This window comes from Aaosphaeria arxii (assembly GCF_010015735.1).
Source record: "Aaosphaeria arxii CBS 175.79 unplaced genomic scaffold BU24scaffold_10, whole genome shotgun sequence".
In the NCBI taxonomy this organism is placed as follows: Eukaryota; Fungi; Ascomycota; class Dothideomycetes; order Pleosporales; genus Aaosphaeria; species Aaosphaeria arxii.
Genome location: NW_022983483.1, coordinates 1273439 through 1296525, shown reverse-complemented (window position 1 = coordinate 1296525; position 23087 = coordinate 1273439). Strand labels below are relative to the sequence as shown.

The window sequence follows — 23087 nt, the reverse complement described above, 5'->3', positions numbered from 1 at the left end:
CGTTTGATGTGCGAATTTTGGATGATTGAAACTTTGGTTCAGAACATCCGTAGGTAGACGGTGCGGTGAAAGAGGCAATGCATTGGTGTGATATGGCTCCTGTTGATGTCCGAATCAGTGCCACTACAGGTCAACATGCTGTTAGACTACCTAGGTAGGCATATATCATGGAGTGATTAGTACTTCTACTTCCAACTAATAGGATCTGACTACGCAATACTCGCCGTCTAGTAAAACCACAGCGAGGCTAGAACTAAATTTTTTCCCCTTGCAACAGACATGAGGATCGGAATGTTGTCGCAAGTAGTCTGTACGTCGAAGAGGGTCCAAATGAATTTACTGGGACGGGTTTTTTTTCAAAACATTCGCATGGCAATACTGCACATTGAAAACTTTTATTTCTCCTCGGAATAGACTCTAGAAAATACAAGGAAGAACCGACCACCTACCTAGGTATGCAGTTACTCAGTAAAGTGGAAGCATTCATGTCCAATTGCCTTGCGGGGCTTAGCGTGACCTTTGGAGGATGGCATAGGTCACGTGATACTACCACAAGGAAATCACGAAGATCATTGGGATGCTGGAGCACTATGTCACAAACTACAGCTACATAACGTATTGACTACGGCTTCGCTGCTGTCGCCAATTGCCGATGCCTAGCATTCTAGACAGGACCGTGGGCTCGGTAGCGGCCATGCTAACTACGTTCCCTTGATGCAAGGCGACATTCGGTACCTCCAATTCACTTCTCCGGCAGCCATACAGACGATTTTATACAATGTGTACTCCATACTCCATGCCTTCTTTCCACCTTGCGAAACCGACGATCCGGGCCAAAGGATACCTGAGCCTACCTGCCTGCTTCCAGAACTTACTCAATATAGGACAGTGCATTTCCAGCGCTGGGCCATCCATGTCTCTGGGACCATGAGGACCCTTGAGATCTGGTGAGGTTCAAGGCACCCATGTTTCTACTCCTTACATGTCCTCTAATCTCATGTACTAGAGCCTCATCATGGCCCTACCAATTCTCAGACTCCTTTTCTCTAATTGCATTCCTGCCACGCGACCTTTTCAGCTTCAGCTTCTCCGGCCAAAGCTTGATGCCTCTACGTAAATATCAAATCAGCGCTGCATCTTACACCGAGATTCGGTCCACCCACGACGATATACCCATCGACTTACGCCTCGGTAGAGTGAGGACGAAAGGCTGTGTGCCACTTCATATAACCATTTCAAATTCGCCAGGCCAAAAGAAATGCCATGCAAACGCCGTTCAAATTGTAGAGAAGCCGCTCCCTCGACGGGGAATAGACCGCTATGTTCTCGCGTTCTAATGCACCGATGCTCGTATGCAGCTCGTCCGATAGAGGAGACGACTGCCGATCGCTCATACTGCATACTTTTCCCTGTCCAGAGTCCTGACCTGGCGAACGGACGACAGGGCGTGGTTGCATGACTCAGGCGGTCCATTCCAATCCTCCAACGGCTGGGGATAATTTTCCACCAGCGGGAAGGAGCATGCATGTGTTGCTTCGCGTGATAACCTCACGAGATGGAAGCTTATGTCCGTGTTGCCAATGCGCTGCCAACGCTTCAGGGGCCACCATTCGGGACACAATGCACCGAAGGATTCTACACAAGACGGCCCAGCCAAGGACGTGGCGCCTCCACAAGACTCTCACATTTGGCGGAGATGGGCCATGGAGGGCGGGGTTTGGGGTGTTGGCGTTGTGGGATACAAGCAATTGAGGCATAGCGCCACCCTTAGCACCCCCAAGATCTTGATAGACTGATTTTAATTAACACTACTGTGTACAGACGACTTACCGTACAATTATTATTGTTTCTGTTTGGCCGAATGACCGGCCGGCTGGTTGGCTGTAGCCCGTGTAGCCTGTGGGGACACTCTTCCCCTTCGCATGTGTTTAACCCAGGATTTTGCGGAGCGAGTCTCCCACTGGGGTAGACGGGCCGGGGTAAACCTGTCGAAACCTGGCAGCTAAACCTTCCCCCGGAATAATTGCCCACGGGGTAGAAATACCTCGTCCCAGGACCTGTTTTTGAAGTTTTGTGTCTCTGTGCTGGAATTCTTTATCAAGGGTTTCTCCCCAGGTCTTCCTCTTCTTCCCTCCAAGGACCCTCGTTCCATCGAGCCGTCGGCCTACTTTCCTCTCATCGCCAAAGGTCCATAGCAAGAGAAACCAATCATGGCTGGCCCCGAGTCCATCCACGACAAGAAGGACGCAAGTCAGGTCGAGAGAGTGCTCTCTGCCGAAGACGAGAAGGTCGAGCACGTCAACTACGACCGTATCGACGACGAAGTTGCAAAGTATGCTGCCGCCACTGGCGAAGCCGTCATCATCTCCGAAGAGGAGAACAAGCGACTAAAGGCATTGATCGACAAGCGTGTGCTTCCTATCATGGTCTTCACCTACTTCCTCCAGGCTTTGGATAAGGGAACCATGTCCTTTACTTCCATCATGGGTATCCGAAATGACATCCCCGCCTTGAAAGACACCCACAACGTAAGTTTTTTGGTTGGAATTTTTCGAGTTTACCATAGTACCCAAAACTGATCAACTTGTCATTTAGTGGGGTTGGCTCACCACCTGTATCTACATTGCCGTGCTCATCGTCGAATATCCCACCAACTGGACCATCCAGCGTGTGCCCGTTGGCAAGTACCTCGGTTTCAACATCCTCGCTTGGAGCACCGTGCTTTGCTGCCATGCCGCCTGCTTCAGCTTCCCATCTCTCATCGTCGTCCGAACCCTGCTTGGTATCTTTGAGGCCGTCTGCCAGCCCGCTTTCCTTATCATGAGCTCCATCTGGTACAAGCGCGAGGAGCAGGCCCGCGTTGTCACCTACTGGTACATGATGAACGGTGCCCAGCAGATCGTCGGTGGTCTTCTCGCGTATGCATTCTCCCAGATCAAGCACCCCAGCTATGTCGACGACAAAGGCAACAGCGGAAACGCGAAGATCAGGTCGTGGCAAGCTATCTTTATCACCTATGGTAGCATTTCTTTCTTGTGGGGCTTGTTCGTCCTGTACTGGCTTCCTGGTATGCTTCCCCGCCGTCCGACCCTCTCAACCATTTTCTAACAATTCTCTACAGACAGCCCTATGCGCGCGAAGTGCTTCTCCGAGGAGGATAAGAAGCTCATGGTCGAGCGCGTCCGATCCAACCAGACCGGTCTCCAGAACAAGAAGTTCCGTGCCTACCAACTCAAGGAGGCCCTCACCGACCCCCAGACCTACTGCTACATGTTGATCCAGATCTGCACCACGATCCCCACTTCCGGCCTCGGCGCCTTCTACCAGATCATCATCAAGGGACTCAAGTTCACCACTCTCGAGACCCAGCTCCTCGCCATGGTGCTCGGTGCCGTCATCATCGCCACGCTCATGGGCTCCGCATGGATGGTCGGACGAACGAAGCAGAATCTCCTCACCATGCTCGTATTCCTGATACCGTAAGTTTAAGGCTTCTCCAATCGAATCCTCCACGTCCACGACTGACACTTGTAATAGATCTTTCATCGGCACAATCGTCATCATGACAGTGAAGAACACCAACAACGCCACCAAAGCCGGCCTCCTCATCTCCTACTGGATTGTCTTCACCTTCTGGGCAGCACAGGGTCTCGGAATGTCTCTCCTGACACGAAACGTTGGCGGGCAGACTAAGAAGTCCATCTGCATCACCATGAACTTCCTCGCGTGGTGCGCGGGTAACGCCGCGGGTCCCCAGATCTTCTTCAACGGCGACGCGCCAAGGTACCTCAAGGCGCTCTCCATCCACATCGGCTGCTACAGCTTCTTGGTGCTCGTCATCTTGTTCTTGAGGTGGGAGCTCACCAGGAGGAACAAGAGCAAGGACAGGGAGTTCGGTGTCGAGACCAACACCACCCACGGTTTCGACGACTTGACGGATAAGGAGAACCCTAACTTCCGTTACGTCTACTAAGACCCGATCCACTTCTTTCTGAATAGCTGGATGTGGAAAAATTCCAAATAGGGACGGTTGAACGTCCGCTTTGGGGTCAGGGTGGATGATAGTCTATTAATGTTCGAAGAATAACGTGGTCATTGCACTCATCTCGTCATAGCGAGCGAACGAGCGATAATTGAATGCCTGCTATTCTTTCCAATTGCCTCCGCAATCACTTTGCTGAACCAGAATCTATATCGTGTCGTCGTGCTGCCTATTTGCGCCTTATGTGACTCGCTGTGTACTGATGCCCATTGCCCTTCGCCCTATTTGTATCCATTGATTAGCGACCCCTGCCTTTCCAGAAAATTATTAATGTCTTTTCTGAATCCAGTCCATAACACTAAACCCCAAAACGCCCAACTACCCATTCACCCATCCATTCGTCCATCTAAGCAACCCAAGTCCATATATACCTTCCCCAAGGAAAAACAAGCTTCACCTCCGCCCAACCTCTCATCCTCCTCGTAATTGTCCTTAACCCCATAGGCACAAACAAGAATGAGAATGAGAATAAAAGCACTACAAACCTGCAGTTAGGAACCATTGGATCTACTCAATTAACGTCACGAACAAACCCTACATACTGTAAAAGATAATGGAAATAATAGAATCATTCTACAACCTATTCTATAGTAGGCAAGAACGTATTTTCAAGGAGATTTACAATTTCTCATGGTTTAAATTATGTTATAAAACTTAATATTATTTATTTCTATTTAAATTAATATCACCTAGTTACGATAGAATTAAATGAAGATAGGTATGCTGTAATATTGCTATCATTTATTAAAGGTATTATTTGCCTTTGATCTCCATATCTGAAATGCAGCTACTGATCATCATGACTTGTAGACGTACTTTTGTATCGGAATGGCAAATTATTTTGGATTGGCTAAGTGATCTATCTACTCTAAGAAATCGCAAGATCGGTCCTCCGGAATGTGAGTGATGGTAAAGTACCGAATTACATCCACGCAACGAGCACGCATACTAAACGGAAGAAATGGGAAATGGGTGAAGGTGATCTCTTGTGTATGATTGTCCAGTCATCGTATTATTTCATCTTCTGCAACCATGTATTTATGTGTATGTAAGTCGTGAATAAGGTAGCGTAGGTAGCCAGCCGGTTCATTTACTTCTGTTCATTCATTCATGTACAACAATAACCAAACGTCTCCAATGATGTCCCACAGCATCTTCCTCGTGGTAGGCTTAGAATATATCCTCAAGACCATGGTCCTCCCACTTCGATTTCTCGTTCGCGACCTCGTCTCTGACCTTCCAGTACTCGTGGTTGAACACCCAGTACGACTCGCCTGTGATGTCGCAGGTTCCCTTGGTGAACCACTTGGGCTCGAACTCTTCGCCCTTGGCCTCGCGGATGCGACGTGTCTTTCGTTGCTTCTCCTCCACGCGGTTCTTCTCCGTGGCCGCGAAGTCGTACTCACCATCCTCCATGGCACGCTGATCGGGTCGGAGGCGGGTGTCGGTGGGGGCGACGACGGGGCGGAGGGCATCGGGGATGGCGTTGAGAGTGACGACGAAGGGAGTGAGGTTGAAAGGAATGCCGGTTGGGCGTTCGTGGCATTGCCAGACGAGGAAGGCTTTGTTTTCGTCGCTGTGGCCGTGGCCACGATTGGCGCCACCCTTCTCAATTTCGGCGTCTTCGAACCCGGGCGTTAGGCGCGCATAGATCTTGTCGTTCCAGCGTCCGCCGATGCTCCAGCAGACGTGACCACGGGCATCGAGCACCTTACCGGCGACTTGGTATGCGGAAGATGCTTTCCACCCACGGGGCTTGAAGTTCAGTTGGCAAACTTCGCCGGTGGTGTGGTTCTTAATCTCCATCAGGCCGTAGTTGTCAACAGTCGGGTTACCGGTAATGATGCCGATGACGGAAGAGGTGACCTTCTTCCAGGTGTACAGCTCTTCCTTACCGCCGGTGGCAGTGGGTCGGAGGCGAAGGAACCATGTTCCGAGAGGGTTGATGTCGAACGACTTGCCGTAGAACTTGGATTGCACGGCAGATTCACCCTACAGATATCAGTATCTCGTGCAGTAGATGACACTTTAGCGACTTACATAGTAATCCCACTTCTTCGACTCCGCATAGGCAGCACCAATCGGAGGATGATGGCTCACTTGCTCGATGAAGAAACGGTAGCCCTTGTCGGGCCTGGCGTATTCGTACGTCTCACCAAGGAGAGGGTTAAACGGTTTGGCCACACGCCCGATGGTCGATGCGTACTCAGAGGCCGCAAAGGCAGCGACATAGAGCAATCGCTCGGTCGATTCAACACGCTCGGCGGCAGTGTCGAGCAAATCAGTGTATTCCATGTCTTCCGCCACACGTTGCAGGAGTGATGTCGGCTCATTGAAGGAGACGGGTAGTGTCATCTTCGTCATGTCCTTACCAATCATAGATTTCAAGATGCCCTGCGCTTTATTAGCATCGCACATCCCACGCGAGTCGTCAACACTTACCCATAATGAGATCTTCGGCCGGTCATCTGCGTCCATTGCAAGTCTCTTTCGTGGACCGTCTTCGTACCCTCTAAAACCAGTCTCGATCAATGCGTGCCTGCTCGCGTAGATATCATCATCGCCTTGGGTAGTGTCCGCGGGTTGCAGTGCGGGGCTGGCGACAACGGGCAGTTCCGCAACCTCGACCTCGCCAGCACCAACGGCGTCGAAGAACTCCTCGTCATCCTCGGATTCAGACTCTGACATGTCAGCAGCAATATCTGCAAACGTAGCCTTTCTTCGCAATTTTTGATCAACGGTGGTGCCCGGCCGGGTAGGACGAATGAATTTGGTATCTGGCTCGTTGTTCAGTGCCTCGTCAGCCTCCGCGAAGTCATCATCGCTATGATCGTGCGGTGCCTCGTCGTCCATGTCGTAATCTTCCAGGGCCTCACGAAGCGCACGCTTGGTCTTCCTTCGTTTGAGTTCCGATTCGCCGATGCGGTTCTCTAGCTCTTCCTGCTCCTTCGCAACCTTGGCCATGCTGTCCTCCCACATCCGGCGAACATTGGCTTCCCGATCCAGGCGATACTGCCAGTACGCATCTCGGTCCCTAGATATCCTGAGGAGATCTCCAACAAGGCCCTTAAGATTTCCAATGGCTGATTCGTACGACGAAAGAGTCTGCACCATGAGGGGATCCGACAATTGCATCGAAGAGTTCTTGTCCTTCTCGGACTGAAGCGCCAAAGTGACCTGCTCTAGAAGATCAAGCTGCACCTTCGCGGACTGAGCAGTGATATTGAAGGCATCCTTATTGTGCGGTTTCACCTCGCGACTGCTGCCGTCGTCGCCGTACTCGTCGTCGTCGTCCAGATCGCCCTCGATTGTCGCCGTACCAACATGGCTGACCATCTTGCCTAGCTCATTCCCAGCCATGCTTGGTTCATAAACGCTATCGGGATCCTCATTGATACTCGTAGCATGTCGCGACGAGGTATCCTGGCTTGTAAGTGGCACGCCGAGAGCGGTCGAGGGAGCAAGGCTCTTCTGTGCGTGGAGTCGCGAGCTAGAGATGCTGGGGGCTTCACTGCCCTCTTTTGACGTCGACGGACGCGGGGCCAGTTGCTCGATTTTGGCCTGCTTCAAGGCCTCTTGGTCACGCTGGGCTCGCTTGTCCTCCTCGCGAGCCTCATCTTTGCTCCACTGAATAGCGTTGTTCAAGGCCCAAAACCATCGCTTAGCCTCGACCTGGTGATTGGCTTTGAGGTGGTATTTGACCGAAGACTTTCCTTGAATCTCGAACCGCAGCTTATCCTGGGCATCCATGAATAGTTTCGCAATGCGCATGTTGATGGCGCCTCGGCAAGCTGAGCCAGTATCGTCTATGGCATCGTTAGCACTGCTGCAAGGTGGAGTATTGTCCCCATACCTTGATGCTTGTAGTAGCTGAGGACACCGTCCTCAAGAACAAACCACCTGAGCTTGTACCCGCTTGTGTAATTTGTCCACTTCTTCAAGTAACCTTTCATCTCACGGGACTCTTTAGCTCCCATACCGTTGTCGCCTGCAGCACCAGGCTGCGCCGCAGCGCCAGCCAAAATAGTCTTCTCTTGAATGCCTCTCTGAGCCGCAGCAGCTGCGGGTGAGCGCTTCAGTATCCTGCGAGTGCTTTCATCCTTTGTGTAATCCTGGGGTAGCTTTCCTTTGCGATCACGGCGAAAAGGGTCTGCGCCATTAAGAAGCAAGAGCTGTGCTAGGTCTTTGTTCTTTCGCTTCGCTGCCTCGTGCAGAAGTGTGCCGCCGGCGTCGACGACAACGGGGTCGGTGGCCAGATCCCCGCCATTGACGTCCAATGTACTCTTCACTCTCGGATCCTGCAGTATTTTCTCGATGCCAGCGATGTCGCCCGTACCGACCAATTGCTGGATCTTCTTCACATGTGTGTCAATGAATATCGAGCGAGCGAGTTGAAGTTGTTGGAAGATGTCGGGGGTGCGGGCGAGATCGAGGGGAGTCTGGCCAATGTAGTTGGCAATAGAGTCATTGATGTCGGGGCGGTCGAGGAGCATTCGCACGATGGGTGCCCGGCCAAGGGTGGCTGCTAGATGAAGCGGGGTGTTTCCGTCGCGATCTCGGCCATTGATGTCGATGACGGAGTCGGGACTGGGGGTGGCATTCGAGAGGACGAATTCAACAACAGGTGCTTCTGCGCATTGGACGGCTAGATGGAGTATGGAGGTTCCCTCCGTTCGTGCGGTGGGCAATGAGAGCGAGGAGGCACTCTGCTCGCCATCGGTGGGGTTGACCTGGTCCCTTATTGCCTTGGAGATGGCGCCCGTGTCACCATTGCGGAGGGACTCGAATACACGGAAAAGTTTGACGGACTGTTCTATGGAAGCGCCTTTGAACGCTGGGGAGGTGGGCGTTGCTGCAGCGCTGCTCGTTGGCTGGATCGGTGATGCGGGGGAGAGGTTGCTGCTGTCTGGGGCAGATGGGTTAGACATGGTGGCGGAGAGGTGTGGGCGGTGTTTCGAGCCACTACGATGGGGACCACCGAGATGGAGATGGTGGTGATGATGGTGATGATGCGAGGAGTGGACGGATGATGCTTGCTGCGAATTGATTGAGGCGGCAGACGAGCCGGGAGGGCCAGTGTCGGTGGCAGCGATGTTACTGCTGCTGTTGTTGTTGGGCCCGCCGTTGGAGTCGGTGACGTCGCTCTTGGTGTTGGACGACACCCGCGAGAGGAGGTTCTTCACGCTCGCCGACTTGGAGCGTTTGTGTCTGCGCGTGGATGGTGGTTAGTGGAATTTCTTTGCTACCATGCCGCCTGGGAGGAGGTGTATTTTAATATTGCAGCACCGCCGGGTGGTATGTGGATACTGCTGTGTTGTTGGTGTTGCTAGAGTTGCGGGCAGGGGAATTTTGAGGCCTCGGCGTCACACAGGCACGCGCGCACACAACGAACGAACAACCAGACATTGCAATATTGCGCAAGGACAAGCAAGCCAGCCAGTTCTGTACGACACACAATGTATGTCTTGGAAAACATATGGGGTGAGAACAAGCACAACGTACCCTCCTTCCATGGTTATGATTGGGCTGGCGAGCGGGCTTTTGGAGGCAGCCAAGCGGGGCGGAGGTGAGATGTTCGGAATGACAGATGCCGGTCAGAGGAGCTCGATCGATCCAGTGGGTGGGTAAGTACGATGGCGAGGCGAGGCGAGGCGTGCCGCAGGGTAGAGGGAGGAGGTATGGACACGGGGAGAAAGGATATGCGGCGCAGAGGGAGGGAAAGAGAAAGAGAGAAGAAGGGAAGGATGAAAGAGGGAGAGGCGCGGCGGTGATGTAGTTGTAGGCGTAGAGGTAGGTAATAGGTGTTGTAGGAGAAGAGTTAAGGATTAGGACAAGATTGGGATGGCGGATAGATCATAGTGGGATGGGGATGGGATGGGATGGGATGAGATAGGATAAGTGTACGCGTAGTAGTAGCACTCGTAGCAACACTCGTAGTTAGTATGGATGGATGGAGTGAATACTTGGTACTCGTAGCTTTCGTCAACGTTGACAAGCTTATTTAGATCAACTTTTGGGCAGAAACCGAATCTTCGTATCCGGTCCACAGGTTGGCCAGGCCTCTGCATTGCATTCTTCGACTGGGCGTCTAGCATACCTACCTAGGTACCTACTGTGTAGGTAGGAGGGTAAATGTTTATCGTAGCTATATTACACAGTGGATTGAACACAGTGGGATAGTAATAATGTTGTTCCATTGGATGAAGGATCTACTGATACTTTCTTGTCTCTTTTCCTTTTTTTCTTTTCATGCCCCGCCTCTGCTTGATCATCGCCATCGCCATCGCCATCGCCATCGCCATCGCCAACCAGGGAAGCGCAGGGGAGCCAATCAGATGCTAAGGGGAGCTTGCTCCGAGGGCACTTGGCATCAGCAATAAGATCACCAAGAGCAACAATACAATCATACTAATAATACGACACAAGTTCATGCTTGATTCGTCTCATAATGACAGTATCATGGTTCCTCTAAAGTGTACTCGATTGGAGAGCTTGCTTTCCTTCTCCCTTTGTCTTCTATGCCAGCACGCCAGGGGCAGGCATCTCTATGAATAATTCCATGCGTATTTGAACACTTATCGTACTCCGTATATCCTTCGCTTTTTGCCGCTCTATGGCCAACACTACAACAATAGTCCTTTATGTTCTATCCCCGCCGACCAAAAGAATAACACTGCCGAGCTGCCTCTTCATGTCTTCCTTTTCCACATCGTGGGTATCCTCCACCTCGCCCCACTGCCTCGTTTGCCATCGCACCTCCGTGCTTGCTGCCTCCGCCGCCTCCTCAATGCCGAACCGATGCCCGCCAGTGTTTCCTCTGACATCCGCGAAGGCTTCGGCCCACTCGTGAATCAACCGAACGCCAACCAGCAGACTCTTGGACGCAAGCACAGCCCGCTCTAGGCCAGCGAGCTCGAATGCGGGTAGACCACTCAGCCACCCAATCAACACGCTCTTGGTCATCTCCGGCTGGTCAATGGGCATGATGCTGTCAGGTTCTAGGATGGGCTTGATCTCCACTCCTGGCCAGACATGGGTGGTCAAGTATGCGATGATGGGGGTCGAAATGTCTATCTGCAAGTCGCGAAGGGAGCCAACGTTCTCCGGATCATGGAGGCTTTTCTCCGGAGCCCAGCAAAGCAGAGTGTCGGTAGACAGGTAGCGCATCAACATCCTGATAATGTCGTCACGAGGCTTCGAGTTCCCCGCTGCATCGGCCTTTGCGATGTCGACAGCGCGGGCGGCGAGCGAGGTCATGGGGATGTAGTGGGTCTTGAGGGCTTGCTGTGCGCTGACGAGGAGGTCCCATTCGAGTGCAATGGCGGTGGCCAGCTGGTGCTTGGAGGCCGGGACGGTGAGGATCTCCTTGGTGGGAGTTCGGACAGGTCGCTTGTCGAGGAACACTTGTAGGCCATCTACACGACTCCGTAAGAACTTGTATGAGGGAAGACAGGAATTCACTTTGTATATATTGCATTGAATGGGAAACATGGATGTAACTACTTACCGTCTGTTTCCTGGACAGAGACATCTTGCCAGAAGCGCTTCTGCAGAGCGTACGTTGGCTTTGTGGGCGCGGAGCGAACCTCCTGGGCCTGCTTGAGCAATGCAGCCTGTTTCCGTTTCCTCTCTACGCGCGCGAGGGCATCTGCTGGAGAAGGCTTGGGGGCATCGGGTGGAGGGCCAGGGACGGAGGGCTGTGGGAGCGGTTGCGCATATCGGGAAGATGACGTATGGAGGCATTGGTAGAGAGGGCGAGCTCGACGGGGAGCATGGAGCCTCAATGAGGCGAGAGAGGGCCGGATTGCCTCCATGTTGAAGAACAATTACGAGCAACGTAGACGGGGAGGATGGAAGAGTGTTGATGTTGGTAGTCGGAGGAAGGCGAAGACGTAGAATAGTTTGGTGGTTAGTGACGGACGATTTTTGGGGTTGAGCTGGTGGGTTGTGATTGGCTGCCCAGATGAATAGCTGATTGGTCGGATCGTCTGTCCCTGCGTCCCATCACATTGGAATGTACATGTACCTAGATACATAACTACTCCATGTATTCAGTATTCGTATATAGACCGGCAACATCAGCTCGTATGATGAGAGCAACACGAAGGATGAGGGATGAAGGGGGCAGGGAACATATTCAGGCCAATATTATTGGAAATAATAATGAAGATGATCGGAAGCCTTTCATCTCATGCTTCTACAGAGTATTTTCCTTTCCTTTTATGGTATAATAATGTAGTTACGTATGTATACACCTAGGCAGGCTTGTCATATACTTGCAAGCTCTACTCATCCATAAATATGTATTTAGATAAGTATTTATGTAAGATCACTATCCAGATATTGTATGATAAGATCCCTTGTTCTTCTGGCCTTGGTAGTTTGGTTATACTTCAAAATTAGATTCCAAACTTAAGCATCAGTTAGCTCCGGTAGACCAATCCAGATGATCATTGTCGCTGGCAAGGAAGTGCTAGTCTTCGACTTGTTTTGAAATTCGTGTAACTCTCATGCAAATGGACTTGTTACTCTTCAATGGCAATCTAGATAGCCATCATTTGGTTAGTATGCACGAAAGAGCGGCATATCGAATTTTCTTGGGCGGTTCTGATCATCCAGACCCCGCTTTCTTGGGATCTTGGTGTCTCCTCTCCCAATCCCACAAGACTCATCCATTTGTACTCGTACTGGTACTAAATTCAAAGAGGGAAACCGATAATACAAAATAAAAAGCAACTAAAATAAAGGTAACTACACAGTACCATGATTAACTAATGATGCTAATACCAACTGATACTAAGTAGAAGGCTCTAATTCCCATAATTCGCGTTCCTTTCTATTCGTACTGGTGATTGCCCGGTACGAGTAGTAACGTAATGGGGGATCTGGACCATCCCGCCCCCGGTCGGTCGTTCTTTCCGCTCCACTGAGTCCACTCTTTGACTCCTTCCCTCCGAAAGCTGTCCCATCCATTAGGTTACTAGGTACCTCCAAGGCTCTAACCCCCACAAACTCCACCAAACACCAAACACCAAACTCATAACTCCATATACTCCATACACTAACCTCCAGTCTCCCATCTCCCTGGCTATCCCCTCCTCTCCTCGCCATTCCCTACCCGACCGAATGTTGCCCGTCCCACCCTCGATGTCATGAGCAACAGCGCCCCGTCCTCCGCCGCCACCAGTGGTGTTGCTGTTGGTGCTGCTCAGCCGAGGCCGATCCGCTTCGTCACAAACCACGATGGCCCTTACGCGAAACGCAGGAGGATAAACTCTGCTTGCCTCACCTGTCGGAGGAAGAAGACGCGCTGCTCTGGTCAGTCCTCCATCTTCTTGACCCCAAATACTCGAATGAGCAAGTCCAATGACGAGATCGAATCCATGAGCTGACCCCATCCCAGGCGAACGGCCAGTCTGTGGTACATGCATTCAGAACAAACATGAATGCGCCGGCTATGGCCCCGAAGGCGATCCCCAAACTCATGCAGATGCCACCAGAGAGAAGAAGTCCGCGCGCAAAGAGAGCCTTCCTTCCACAAATGTCCCCCTCCGAAAGCAGAAACTAGAGCCCGTTGCTGTTGCTGCTCCTCAGCCTATGCGACCACCACTGAACCAGTCCACCTCCAATGCCTCGCTCAACTCCGACACCTCGATTCACCCCACTATATCAAAGCAGGATGACAATCCAGGTCTGTACAAGCTACGCGAAAATGGATATCACATACTCATGGTGACCAGCTTTTTCCGGTTTCAGTCTCAGCACGCGCAACCGCATGCCCTACTTTCGATACTTTGGCCCGACGGCCATCATGCCAGGCTTCAGGCAGATGGTCGTAAAGGTCAGGGGGAAGCAGCACAGTACCGGCCATACTACATCTGATCGTACGTTGCCAAAAAAAAAAAATGGTCCCAACAACACCCATATCAAGGATACAGCTGACCAAATGCAATAGCTGCGATAGAATCCTCCCCCGGACTTCCGCCGTCCGTAGGCTCCCCGCCCACGATCGAAGCGCGCACTCCCGTTGAGATACCCGTCTATGACACCTCCACCATGTCCCCTAGTCCTCTAATTACACATCTTTGCAAATTGTTCTTCGTCCACCTCGGCTGTACTTTTCCTTTCCTGCAGAGAGAGCGGTTCATGCGCGATCTAGAAGAAAAGCAAGTCGACGCCATATTAGTCGATGCGGTCTGCGCATTAGCTGCAAGATTCTCCACGCACCCACTGCTGACTGGCAGCGTCGATCATCACAAAGACATCGAAGGCGAACCTTCAAAAGTCCAACCATCCGAGTATGGCCAGGCCTTTGCCCAGAGAGCCAAATCTGCCATTCCAGATGCTTTCCCTTGCCCATCTGTGGCTGTAGTGCAGGCCGCACTCATTCTGGGCTACGATGAATTCGGAGCCAATCGGGACAGTGGCCTGTGGATGTACCTTGGAGTTTCCATTCGAATGGCACAGGACTTGGGAATGCAGACTCTGGAAGGTCTGAAATATGAGGGTCGAGATGGCCCCACCCCCAATTCGGTCTTCACCGACCCGGACGGTGGCAATCGTCCCCATCAGAGCATCACGGGACAATATAAGAGGAAGGGTAGCGCTCATGCAGAAGAGGAGCAACGAGCTGTGGAGCGTGAGCGATTGGACACGTTCTGGTCTCTCTTCTTCCTGGATCGTGTGATCTCGTCAGGTACCGGCCGGCCAGTCACGCTGCGCGACAAGGACATTGAGATCTCATTTCCCAGCATGGCCGATGTGGATCCTGCTTCTGGGTATCCGTTACCTTTTCCACCGCTCATCCGCATCATACATCTATATGGCCGAGTTACCGATTTACTGAACAGTGTTAAGGAAAAGTCGCACATGACAGAGGATTTGAGGAAGCAACTCGATACACTGGAATACCACCTTACAGAAATCTACCAAGGCCTTTCGCCCAGGCTGCACTTCAATGCCCTAAATTTCCAGCAATACGTCAAGATTAACCAAGGAACTAATTTTCTGCTTCTCCACTGTTGGTTCCACACGTTGATCGTACTTTTACATCAGCCTACATTGCTGAAAACATTCGAGGGCAATGTAGAACACCTTTCAAGCAACAGCCGCGAACTGTCAATGTCATCTGCGAAGACAGTCGCTGACATCTTGGCGTTCACAGACCTAATTGACGCGAAGACTGGCGTCGGGAACCCATTTACCAGGTATGTATTCTCTTACTAGGTAGTTACATGTGGCGCATGACAGCTCACCTCGCGTAGTCAACCCATATACATTGCTGCATGTGCGTTTCTCAAGGAGACTGCATTGCATTCGGCTTCCTCGCAGCCACACTCACGTTTCTCCTCACCAGGAACCAATCAAAGTGTTGAACCTAGAGCGGACGAAAAGCCCTCGCTCGACCACATGAGATTTGATAGGGTACCCAATGTGTCCAATAGTGACCGCTTAAGCGTCGCGCATGAACACGATAAACAAGCAGCGAAACACACTCTGCTTGCTTCAGCCGCGAACCAAAACTACCAACGGTGTTATCGAGCTCTCAAAGCCCTTGAGACCTATTGGGCGGGTGTCAAATATATCTTGACAGTCTTGGAGCAAAAGGCCAAGGGTGTCGGGGAGCCCTTGCTGTACACACGTGAAGAGATGGAGAGTGCACTGGAGGTTCCGACAACGGATCCTTCCTTCACAAGTCCTGGCTGGAGGCGCAAACTCAGTTGGGGTACGTACTTGACGGCCCAGGATCTAGAAGTAGACCCAACCAAAGTTCCTACAGCCATCAAACGCACCCGAACTCCGACCATACCTGGCTCTCCGATGCCATTGGCAACCCAGGGTAAGCTTTGTCTCACGGAACTTGCAAATGGCACAAGTTGCTAACAAATCAAAAGCAATTGGCTGGTCTCTAACCGGCACGATGAACTCGCCGTCAACAAACGTTGCTGTCATGTACACAGCGGACAGTAATACTCGCGACAACAAATCTTTGCCCGATAGTACCCAGCCCTCCATAGCTTCGGTTCTATCGAATGCCTCAACCGGCCATCGTGTGAAATTTGAGCCTAATTCGACTTCGGCGGGGTCAGCTTCCTCGCTGCCCATTTCCACGCCAACCCATCCATCTTTCGATCCAACAAACATGCCACCACCGCCTAATAATAACACTAACAACTACAACACAATGGGCACCCCCGATCCAGTTTTGGTATCTGAGGCTGACTTGCTGTTGAATCTACACTCGCCCTTTTCTGCATCATCCCCAAGTGCAACCCGCGCATCATTGGCGGCGGCCTATCAATCTCATCGACCCTCAATTGTAAATCCCGTTGTATCCGCTACTCCGATGCCCAACCCCCAGGACTTCTCGCCGACAGCCTTTGCGCAGTACCCAAATCCATCCGACAATTTTGGCGACATGGTCATCGATACCCAGGATGTTGACATGTCTCTCCTGGGTCCAGAGATGATGCCGTGGGACTTGGAATATCTGCCACATGATGTGCTATTCTATGGGGACGGAGGATTCAATGTGGGAGGCGACGGCGACAGAGAAGCTGGGTGAAGACGGAAGACTCCTGAGTGTATGAACGATAACCCTGCTTTTGATCTGGACGACAGCAAACTCGACGTTATAACAAAGACTCGAAGCCAGATCAGGTTGGAGCCAGCTGCATACCTCACCTCTTGAAGTGGCATATTAACCTACCATCTATGCATTCCAAAGAAACAAGGAGCAAGAGAAGAGCAGCTGCATCGACTTACTATTTCCGGAAGGACAATGAAATTCTGATCGATGGTGAGGGTAGCAATACCGGGGCAGTTGCACAGAGAGAGTCAACACAACGTACTAGTAATACGGACTACGGTTGTGGAAGAAGTTACCATGACGGAAAGTGCGCGCAGGATGAGGCTGTATGGAGATTCGGACCACGCAAGTGCAGAAGGCCGAACGGATGTCCTGTTGTTTGTGCTTGTGTGTAGATCAAAGTGATGTAGATCTACTTTGGTGGGGAGATGCTGCAAGTAATTCATGTGTGAATGGTGGTAGGACATCGGGAACCACTTTGATATGGCCATCTCCACACCAAAGTCTTACCATGTACCCCTCTCTACGGTGTAAGATATATGAAACGAGATGGAAGGAAACGAGGAAAGGGAAGGGTCAATCAATATTCGAAGACGACGAGTTCCGATGTTAACGGCAATTGATGGACATCGGAGGTTCTTGTAATTATGTGGGTTAGCGCCTCCATGTCATATCTGACCTCCACTACTCGTACCTTTCCGTCTTTCTACTCCACCAACCATCCCATCCTCGTATCCACTTCTGGACATGCAGACAGACGCGTCTCACGTTTCATGTTTTGTCGCACAGCCTTACTCTCCAATATCTCGCGTTGGATTTACTACGTCATTGAGCATGAGAGAGGGTGGGATGGATTGCAACGGAATGTCTTGAAGCGCCATGCAGGCCTTAATTTCTTACCGATATCGATGTAGGGCATCAGAACATTGGAACGCCCTCGAACTATGTATGTATCACCGAATCAAGTTTCCAGAATTTAGCTTCAACAAAGGTCCTTCACTTCAATTCAATGCATTTCTATGAGAAGAAGAAGATTATGTCTACTTACTCTATCTCACCACCTTGACACGCCGAGATCGCACACTTGTGTAGGTGCAGGTAAGCAGCCTGGTCCCGCGCGCCTGTGCAAGTTGCATACACCGCTGCTTACTTGCCATGAGCCGGAGTCCGACCATGTATGTATTGTACGTATTTTCTTTTCCACGTATTTTCGCATTCTTGACTCGTCGACCTTTTATCATGTCAGGGTGGAGCCTATCGGAAATTTATGTTCGTACTCTTTGAATAAAAATGCTCCTACACATGGCAGATGCATCGGGTTGGTCTGATTCAATGCCCAGAATAGCACATAAAAGAGCACGAGCAGGATCTCGAGATGTTGGCTACCTACAACTTACTATTACAACACAAGCAATTACACAGCCAATACGAAATGAACAATTTCGGTATGGTGGATGCATGAACTTTCGCGTGAGACCTGCGTTTGTACCACGAAGTGTTCGTTACTCCCCAGTGTCAGTCGTCGAGGGAAGAGGCGAAGGATCCTTGATCGGGAACCGAAGGTTTCGCTTAACCACAACCCAAACATGCGAATAAGACTTGATCTCAGGCTAGGGAAGGGGAGCTTAAGCTATGTCTGTCAGATAGACCTATGATTGACAGACAAGTTTTCTTCTCTCGTCGCTTACCTACATAGGGCTTTGGACATGCACGTACCTTTTTCATTCCCCGCTGGCGGAGAAATGAGCAAGGCGCCGCCAACATTATAACCCAAAACGGATTCAACGCCTGATTCCAACTATCAGAACAAGCTCCCAATCTTGCAGAAGCCTCCCGCAGGATCACTCCGTTAGCGAATCCGCCAACAAACCTTACCGCTAGTCGTTCAGGCTGTCCAAACATGATGACCTTGGCGATCTTTCGGTACGATCGGGGATTTACCGACATGCAAGTTCGCTCGCCGTTGACGTCGTGGGTGGTCGTGCCATACTAATCCCTAAGGAAAGAAGAATGGTATACATACATGTCTTTGCCTCTTCACGATTGACATCCAGGAACATCAGTCAAGTACGACGACCCACTTGAGTTCCAGTCTTCGACAAGAAAGCCACCTTTCCCTTTCCATTTCCTTTTGTTGTCTTTGTTTGTTTCACGCTGGCCGGACGTCGGAAGTCGTCGACTGATCTGCGGACATCGCTTTCGTCTCGGAAATCATGACTACTGTCGCACCGCCGAATGGTGCAGTGGCCGAGCCACGCAACGATTTTCTCATTCAGTCTGAACTTATCGTCGTTTCTGTCGTGTTTTTGTGTCTTTCATTTGTGGCTATCTGCGGGCGGATATGGTCTCAAGTCAGGTATACGCCTAAATTAAAAGCTGAAGATTGTAAGCGTCTTGAAGATCTGGTAGGAATGCAAAGTACTGATTGCGAATAGATTCCCTTGTCATTTCTTTCGTAAGTGGTAACGTGGATCAATTGTCACTTCACAGCTAATCTTCCAGGTTATCTTCGCCGCGTTCAATGGCGTCCTCTTCGCTGGATCCAAAGCTGGACTGGGCGAGCACGCATGGGATGTTGAATCGACCGCAATAGAGCGGGTTCGCCTGCTGTCGAATGTCCTCGATATCATCTATTCACTCATGATGCTCGCTGCGAAGGGTTCGGTTCTGTTCTGCCTTCTGTCTATTTTCCTCGCAGCCACTGGGGCTGAATCTGTCCGCTGGTCAATTTGGGCACTCCTAGCGTTCAATGGCCTCAGTTACACTGCCATCACATTCGTTCATATCGTTGCGTGCAACCCACGATCTAAGATATTTGATCCTTCCATCCAAGGAAATTGTCTATCCCATGATGGGCTAAACACTGCGTTCGCAGCAATCAATCTCACGACGAGCGTTGCAATCTTTGCTCTTGCGATGGTGTTACTCCGGCAGTTACACTACACATTGAGCAGGAAATTAGCAATCTGTGGTATCTTCTTCGTCGGTCTTCTAGCATGTGTGACAGCTGCTGGTAGACTGTTCTCTATCACAGGATATGACTATAGGCGTGGAGACTTCACCATGGCATCCTTCCACGTCTACATCACTGCGTAGGTGTAGCAGCCCCCCCAACATTTGAACCCACTAACACTGCACAGCATCGTCGAATATGGCTTCCTCGTTCTAATTGCCTGTCTTCCCGTGCTCACCCGCCACACCAGCTTGCTCGGCGACAGCCAGCGGCCTCGTGATTCCTGGCCTCGAGCTACCAACCTCCGCTGGGTCTCGCCAATCATCCCCATCGAAGAGAAATATAGATCCTCGTCCTACACCCAACTCAACCGTCCCAGAACCACATCGTCAATTGGCAGCAAATCCCTCGTTCTCACTCCACTCCAAACATCAACTCTCCCTCCGCCGCCACCGCCTCCTCCAAAGCCAACGAGATACACCAAATCCAAAGCGGCCACAAAACCCCACCCACCCCGTCCTCAACGACCTTCAACACCCCTATCCTCATATCCAGAAACTCAGCCCTCGGGGCCATTCTCCAACCGCATCTCCCACCAATCCTACGACTCCTACATGACCGCCTCAATCGCCGGCATGCTAAATGGCGAAGCCGCACCTTCTGTCGCCGCTCCCCTAGGTTTGTCTCCCGCGTTCTCCGAGCGAACCGAGTACTTCACCATGCCTTCTCCTCTCGTCGAAGAGGCGAGACAGCTGACATTCACGCCTGTCGTTAACAGCGCTGCGCTAGACAAGCAGCAAGGCGAGGCGACAATGTTTGCGGAGATTACGAGGACAGCGGATGGGCCTGCTTCTCGTGAGAGAGTGCGGTCTGAGGGAGAGGAGCAGGGCGTGTGGTTCAAGAAGATGGATTGGGTTTGAGAACTTGGACATCAGCTCTCACCCGCCTTGGCTTTCCTGGGGATGAAACTGAGCTTTGACGATTCAACGCCTCGATATACACTGCGATGACGCTACAACATCCGCTTCCGCATTTCTTTCAATGTCGACTCTTCCCTTAAATTTATTCGACATACATCTACCGCCTCCAATTCGTTACGTCCACAACAAACACATTCACATCTCTTCATATCATTCGACATAAACCTACTACTAGCCATTCAAGTCTTGTCCAGTCGTCCATCAACACAGCGACATCCCTTTAGCGTTCTAGCGTTCCCGCGTTTTCAGCGAACATCCTTCGACCGTCTATCAATCGTACCAAAAGTGTCCCACCGTCTCCAACTTACTCCCACTGTCCTAATCCCATGATACCCCAACTAGATTATCTCACTTCTCACACTAAGTCTCACTTGTATATTCCTCGTCATTGCATATTTTACTTCCTCTTCTTGTACATTATTTCGGTTTTTTGTCATTATGGGACTTGGCGTTTGGGGAATTTGGGGAGTGTATGTTTACTCTGTGTATCTAGTTGTATCAATTGTATGAGATCATTATTCTGGATTCCGACTCGTCTACCTGTTCGCCTCATACTTGAAGCTTTATCCTTTTCCATTCACGTGCATTCTTCTTCGAAGACCGGCATATGGATATCACACAGACGAACCATCACTACTCCCGTCCCCCTTAACCCTCTTAATTCCGTCGTAAAACCTCCTCTCAGTAAAAACCTTGACATCGTCCTCTCCGTACGTTCTCCCCTCCCTCTTCGCCTTCAACTTCAATCTCTGGATCCGCATGACATCGTACTCCGTATTCCTCGTCATCCACCACGTCCACAAATTACTAACCCACCCGGCAATGGTAAAGCTCGCCGCAATCGCAAACGAATTCTTATACCCATTATGCGCCCACTTCGACTGAAACAACTGCGGGCCAACCACACCCCCCAACTGCGCAATCCCCGACTGCAAACCCAGCGTGAACGCCGTGCCCGTACTCCCCGTCAGCGTGGCGCTCCTCCACGCCCAGAAAGCCGGGAAGTACGACTGGTAGAACAGGGTGCCGAGGACGCAGGCGATGTAGATGCCGACGCGGGAGTGCGTGATGGCGAAGAACAGGACGAAGCAGACAACCATGCCGGACATGATGAACATTATGTAGGCTGGGCGGACGAGCCACGCGCGCGACATGAACCATGCGGAAAAGATGAGGCCGAGAAAGGCAGCGAAGCAAGGGGGGAGAAGGAGGAGTTGGTTGCGGGGCAGCCCGACGAAACCTAGGTTGGTTATTATGGTGGGCAGGTACCATGTTAGGGCGTAGCCGCTGTAGCATTGTCAGAAACCGTGTGTTAGTCGGTGGGCCGTCCTTCCCTTAGGGGGAGGAAAGAGTGGTTTGGGGATAGGAGGAGACGTACCCAAGGTTGACCAACGTCTGGCTGAGCATGAAACTCCAGATCAACCACTCGCTCAGCACTGTTTTGATCTCGTGCGTCGAAAAATCAGGATCACTAGTCAATGGCGCGTTCTCAGGAAGTCTCGTCTCGATGAACTCCTGCTCGCGGGCCGTGAACCAGCGATTACTCCTAGGAGACTTGGGGTAGTCCGGAAGGTAGTACCAGACAACGCCCGAGAATAGGATGGTCACGATGCCCTCGAGGAGATACACCCAGCGCCAGGCGGACAAGCCCGCGACGCCGTCCATGTAGCTGATTCCGTAGGTCAATAGTGCGCCAACGATGCCGGAGACGTTGCTGAAGCAGAAATAGTAGGTCACGATTCGGCCTAGTTCTTCTGTGCGGTACCACGAGGAGTATTGCGCCATGACGCCGGGGAACATGCCGGCTTCGAACATTCTGCGGGGATGTTAAATTGAGATGAAACATTAGTACAGTGATTAGGATGAACTACGTACCCTAGAAGGAATCGCATGGCGTACATGTCATGGCGGTTTCGTGCGGCAGCGTGGCATGCTGTGATTATGCCCCAAGTGAGGAAGATGCGAGCCTGCCAGTTGTGTGGCAGCATACGCTTTAGCAGAAGGTTGCTCGGAGCTTCGAAAACAATGTATGCGATCTGAATCCGTTAGATGGCGAGGCAGTGATGGATCGGTCGTGGTGAATGTACATACACCGTATATGGATCCAACCCAGTTGTAGTCATTGGAGCTCATTTTCAGTTCTTTCAATACATTGGAAGGCTTGCCGACTTGGAGAACTTTGACGTTTGCGGCGTTATGAACATCGATCTGGTCGTAACGTGTTAGTAAATGTTTACTCAATAAATAACAAAGCACGGGCATACCTGCTTGATCATGAACATGATACCTGTAAGCAGAATGAAGCGCTTGTCGACCTTGCGCATAATACTCTTCTCCTCATCGGCAGTGAATGTTGCCAGGAAGGCTCTCTTCGCCTCGGGATCATCCCTCAGATTGTCGACATCTGCACGCGACACAACGGCAGCTGCATTTTTCCGGGATTGTGCAGCGACATCATGATCGATGGTCACTGCTGGAACCGCTGTGACTTCGTGTTGAGGCTGCTTTGAAGAACTCATGCTG

At 51.3% G+C, this 23087-nt stretch overlaps 6 protein-coding genes across 6 annotated transcripts; 3 read left to right on the top strand and 3 right to left on the bottom strand.

Moving 5' to 3' along the window:
- Window positions 1-2210: 2210 nt before the first annotated feature.
- Window positions 2211-3973, top strand: BU24DRAFT_466907 (allantoate permease; the record flags this gene model as incomplete). Its single annotated transcript, XM_033532405.1, has 4 exons — window positions 2211-2528; window positions 2596-3067; window positions 3122-3479; window positions 3538-3973. 4 exons carry the CDS (start codon window positions 2211-2213, stop codon window positions 3971-3973), a joined length of 1584 nt encoding a protein of 527 aa, XP_033379517.1.
- Window positions 3974-4896: 923 nt separating this feature from the next.
- Window positions 4897-9979, bottom strand: BU24DRAFT_427389 (uncharacterized protein). Its single transcript, XM_033529215.1, has 5 exons — window positions 9545-9979; window positions 7896-9250; window positions 6485-7848; window positions 6083-6436; window positions 4897-6034 (listed from the first exon to the last, which is right to left on the bottom strand). The coding sequence occupies exons 1-5, from the start codon at window positions 9553-9555 to the stop codon at window positions 5213-5215; spliced, it is 3906 nt and encodes a 1301-aa protein (XP_033379516.1). The 5' UTR covers window positions 9556-9979; the 3' UTR covers window positions 4897-5212.
- A 288-nt stretch (window positions 9980-10267) lies between these two features.
- Window positions 10268-11945, bottom strand: BU24DRAFT_427387 (ATP12-domain-containing protein). The gene is made up of 2 exons (XM_033529214.1): window positions 11550-11945; window positions 10268-11457 (listed from the first exon to the last, which is right to left on the bottom strand). Exons 1-2 carry the CDS (start codon window positions 11854-11856, stop codon window positions 10682-10684), a joined length of 1083 nt encoding a protein of 360 aa, XP_033379515.1. The 5' UTR covers window positions 11857-11945; the 3' UTR covers window positions 10268-10681.
- Window positions 11946-13194: 1249 nt separating this feature from the next.
- On the top strand, window positions 13195-16607 carry BU24DRAFT_466904 (uncharacterized protein; the record flags this gene model as incomplete). The annotated part of the gene is made up of 6 exons (XM_033532404.1): window positions 13195-13360; window positions 13446-13733; window positions 13783-13926; window positions 13998-15249; window positions 15307-15881; window positions 15937-16607. 6 exons carry the CDS (start codon window positions 13195-13197, stop codon window positions 16605-16607), a joined length of 3096 nt encoding a protein of 1031 aa, XP_033379514.1.
- Window positions 16608-18711: 2104 nt separating this feature from the next.
- Window positions 18712-20697, top strand: BU24DRAFT_54632 (uncharacterized protein). Its single transcript, XM_033534375.1, has 4 exons — window positions 18712-19016; window positions 19067-19086; window positions 19134-19723; window positions 19772-20697. Exons 1-4 carry the CDS (start codon window positions 18845-18847, stop codon window positions 20502-20504), a joined length of 1515 nt encoding a protein of 504 aa, XP_033379513.1. The 5' UTR covers window positions 18712-18844; the 3' UTR covers window positions 20505-20697.
- A 481-nt stretch (window positions 20698-21178) lies between these two features.
- On the bottom strand, window positions 21179-23083 carry BU24DRAFT_472318 (permease of the major facilitator superfamily; the record flags this gene model as incomplete). Its single annotated transcript, XM_033532732.1, has 5 exons — window positions 21179-21851; window positions 21943-22380; window positions 22440-22600; window positions 22656-22772; window positions 22829-23083. 5 exons carry the CDS (start codon window positions 23081-23083, stop codon window positions 21179-21181), a joined length of 1644 nt encoding a protein of 547 aa, XP_033379512.1.
- Window positions 23084-23087: the final 4 nt, after the last annotated feature.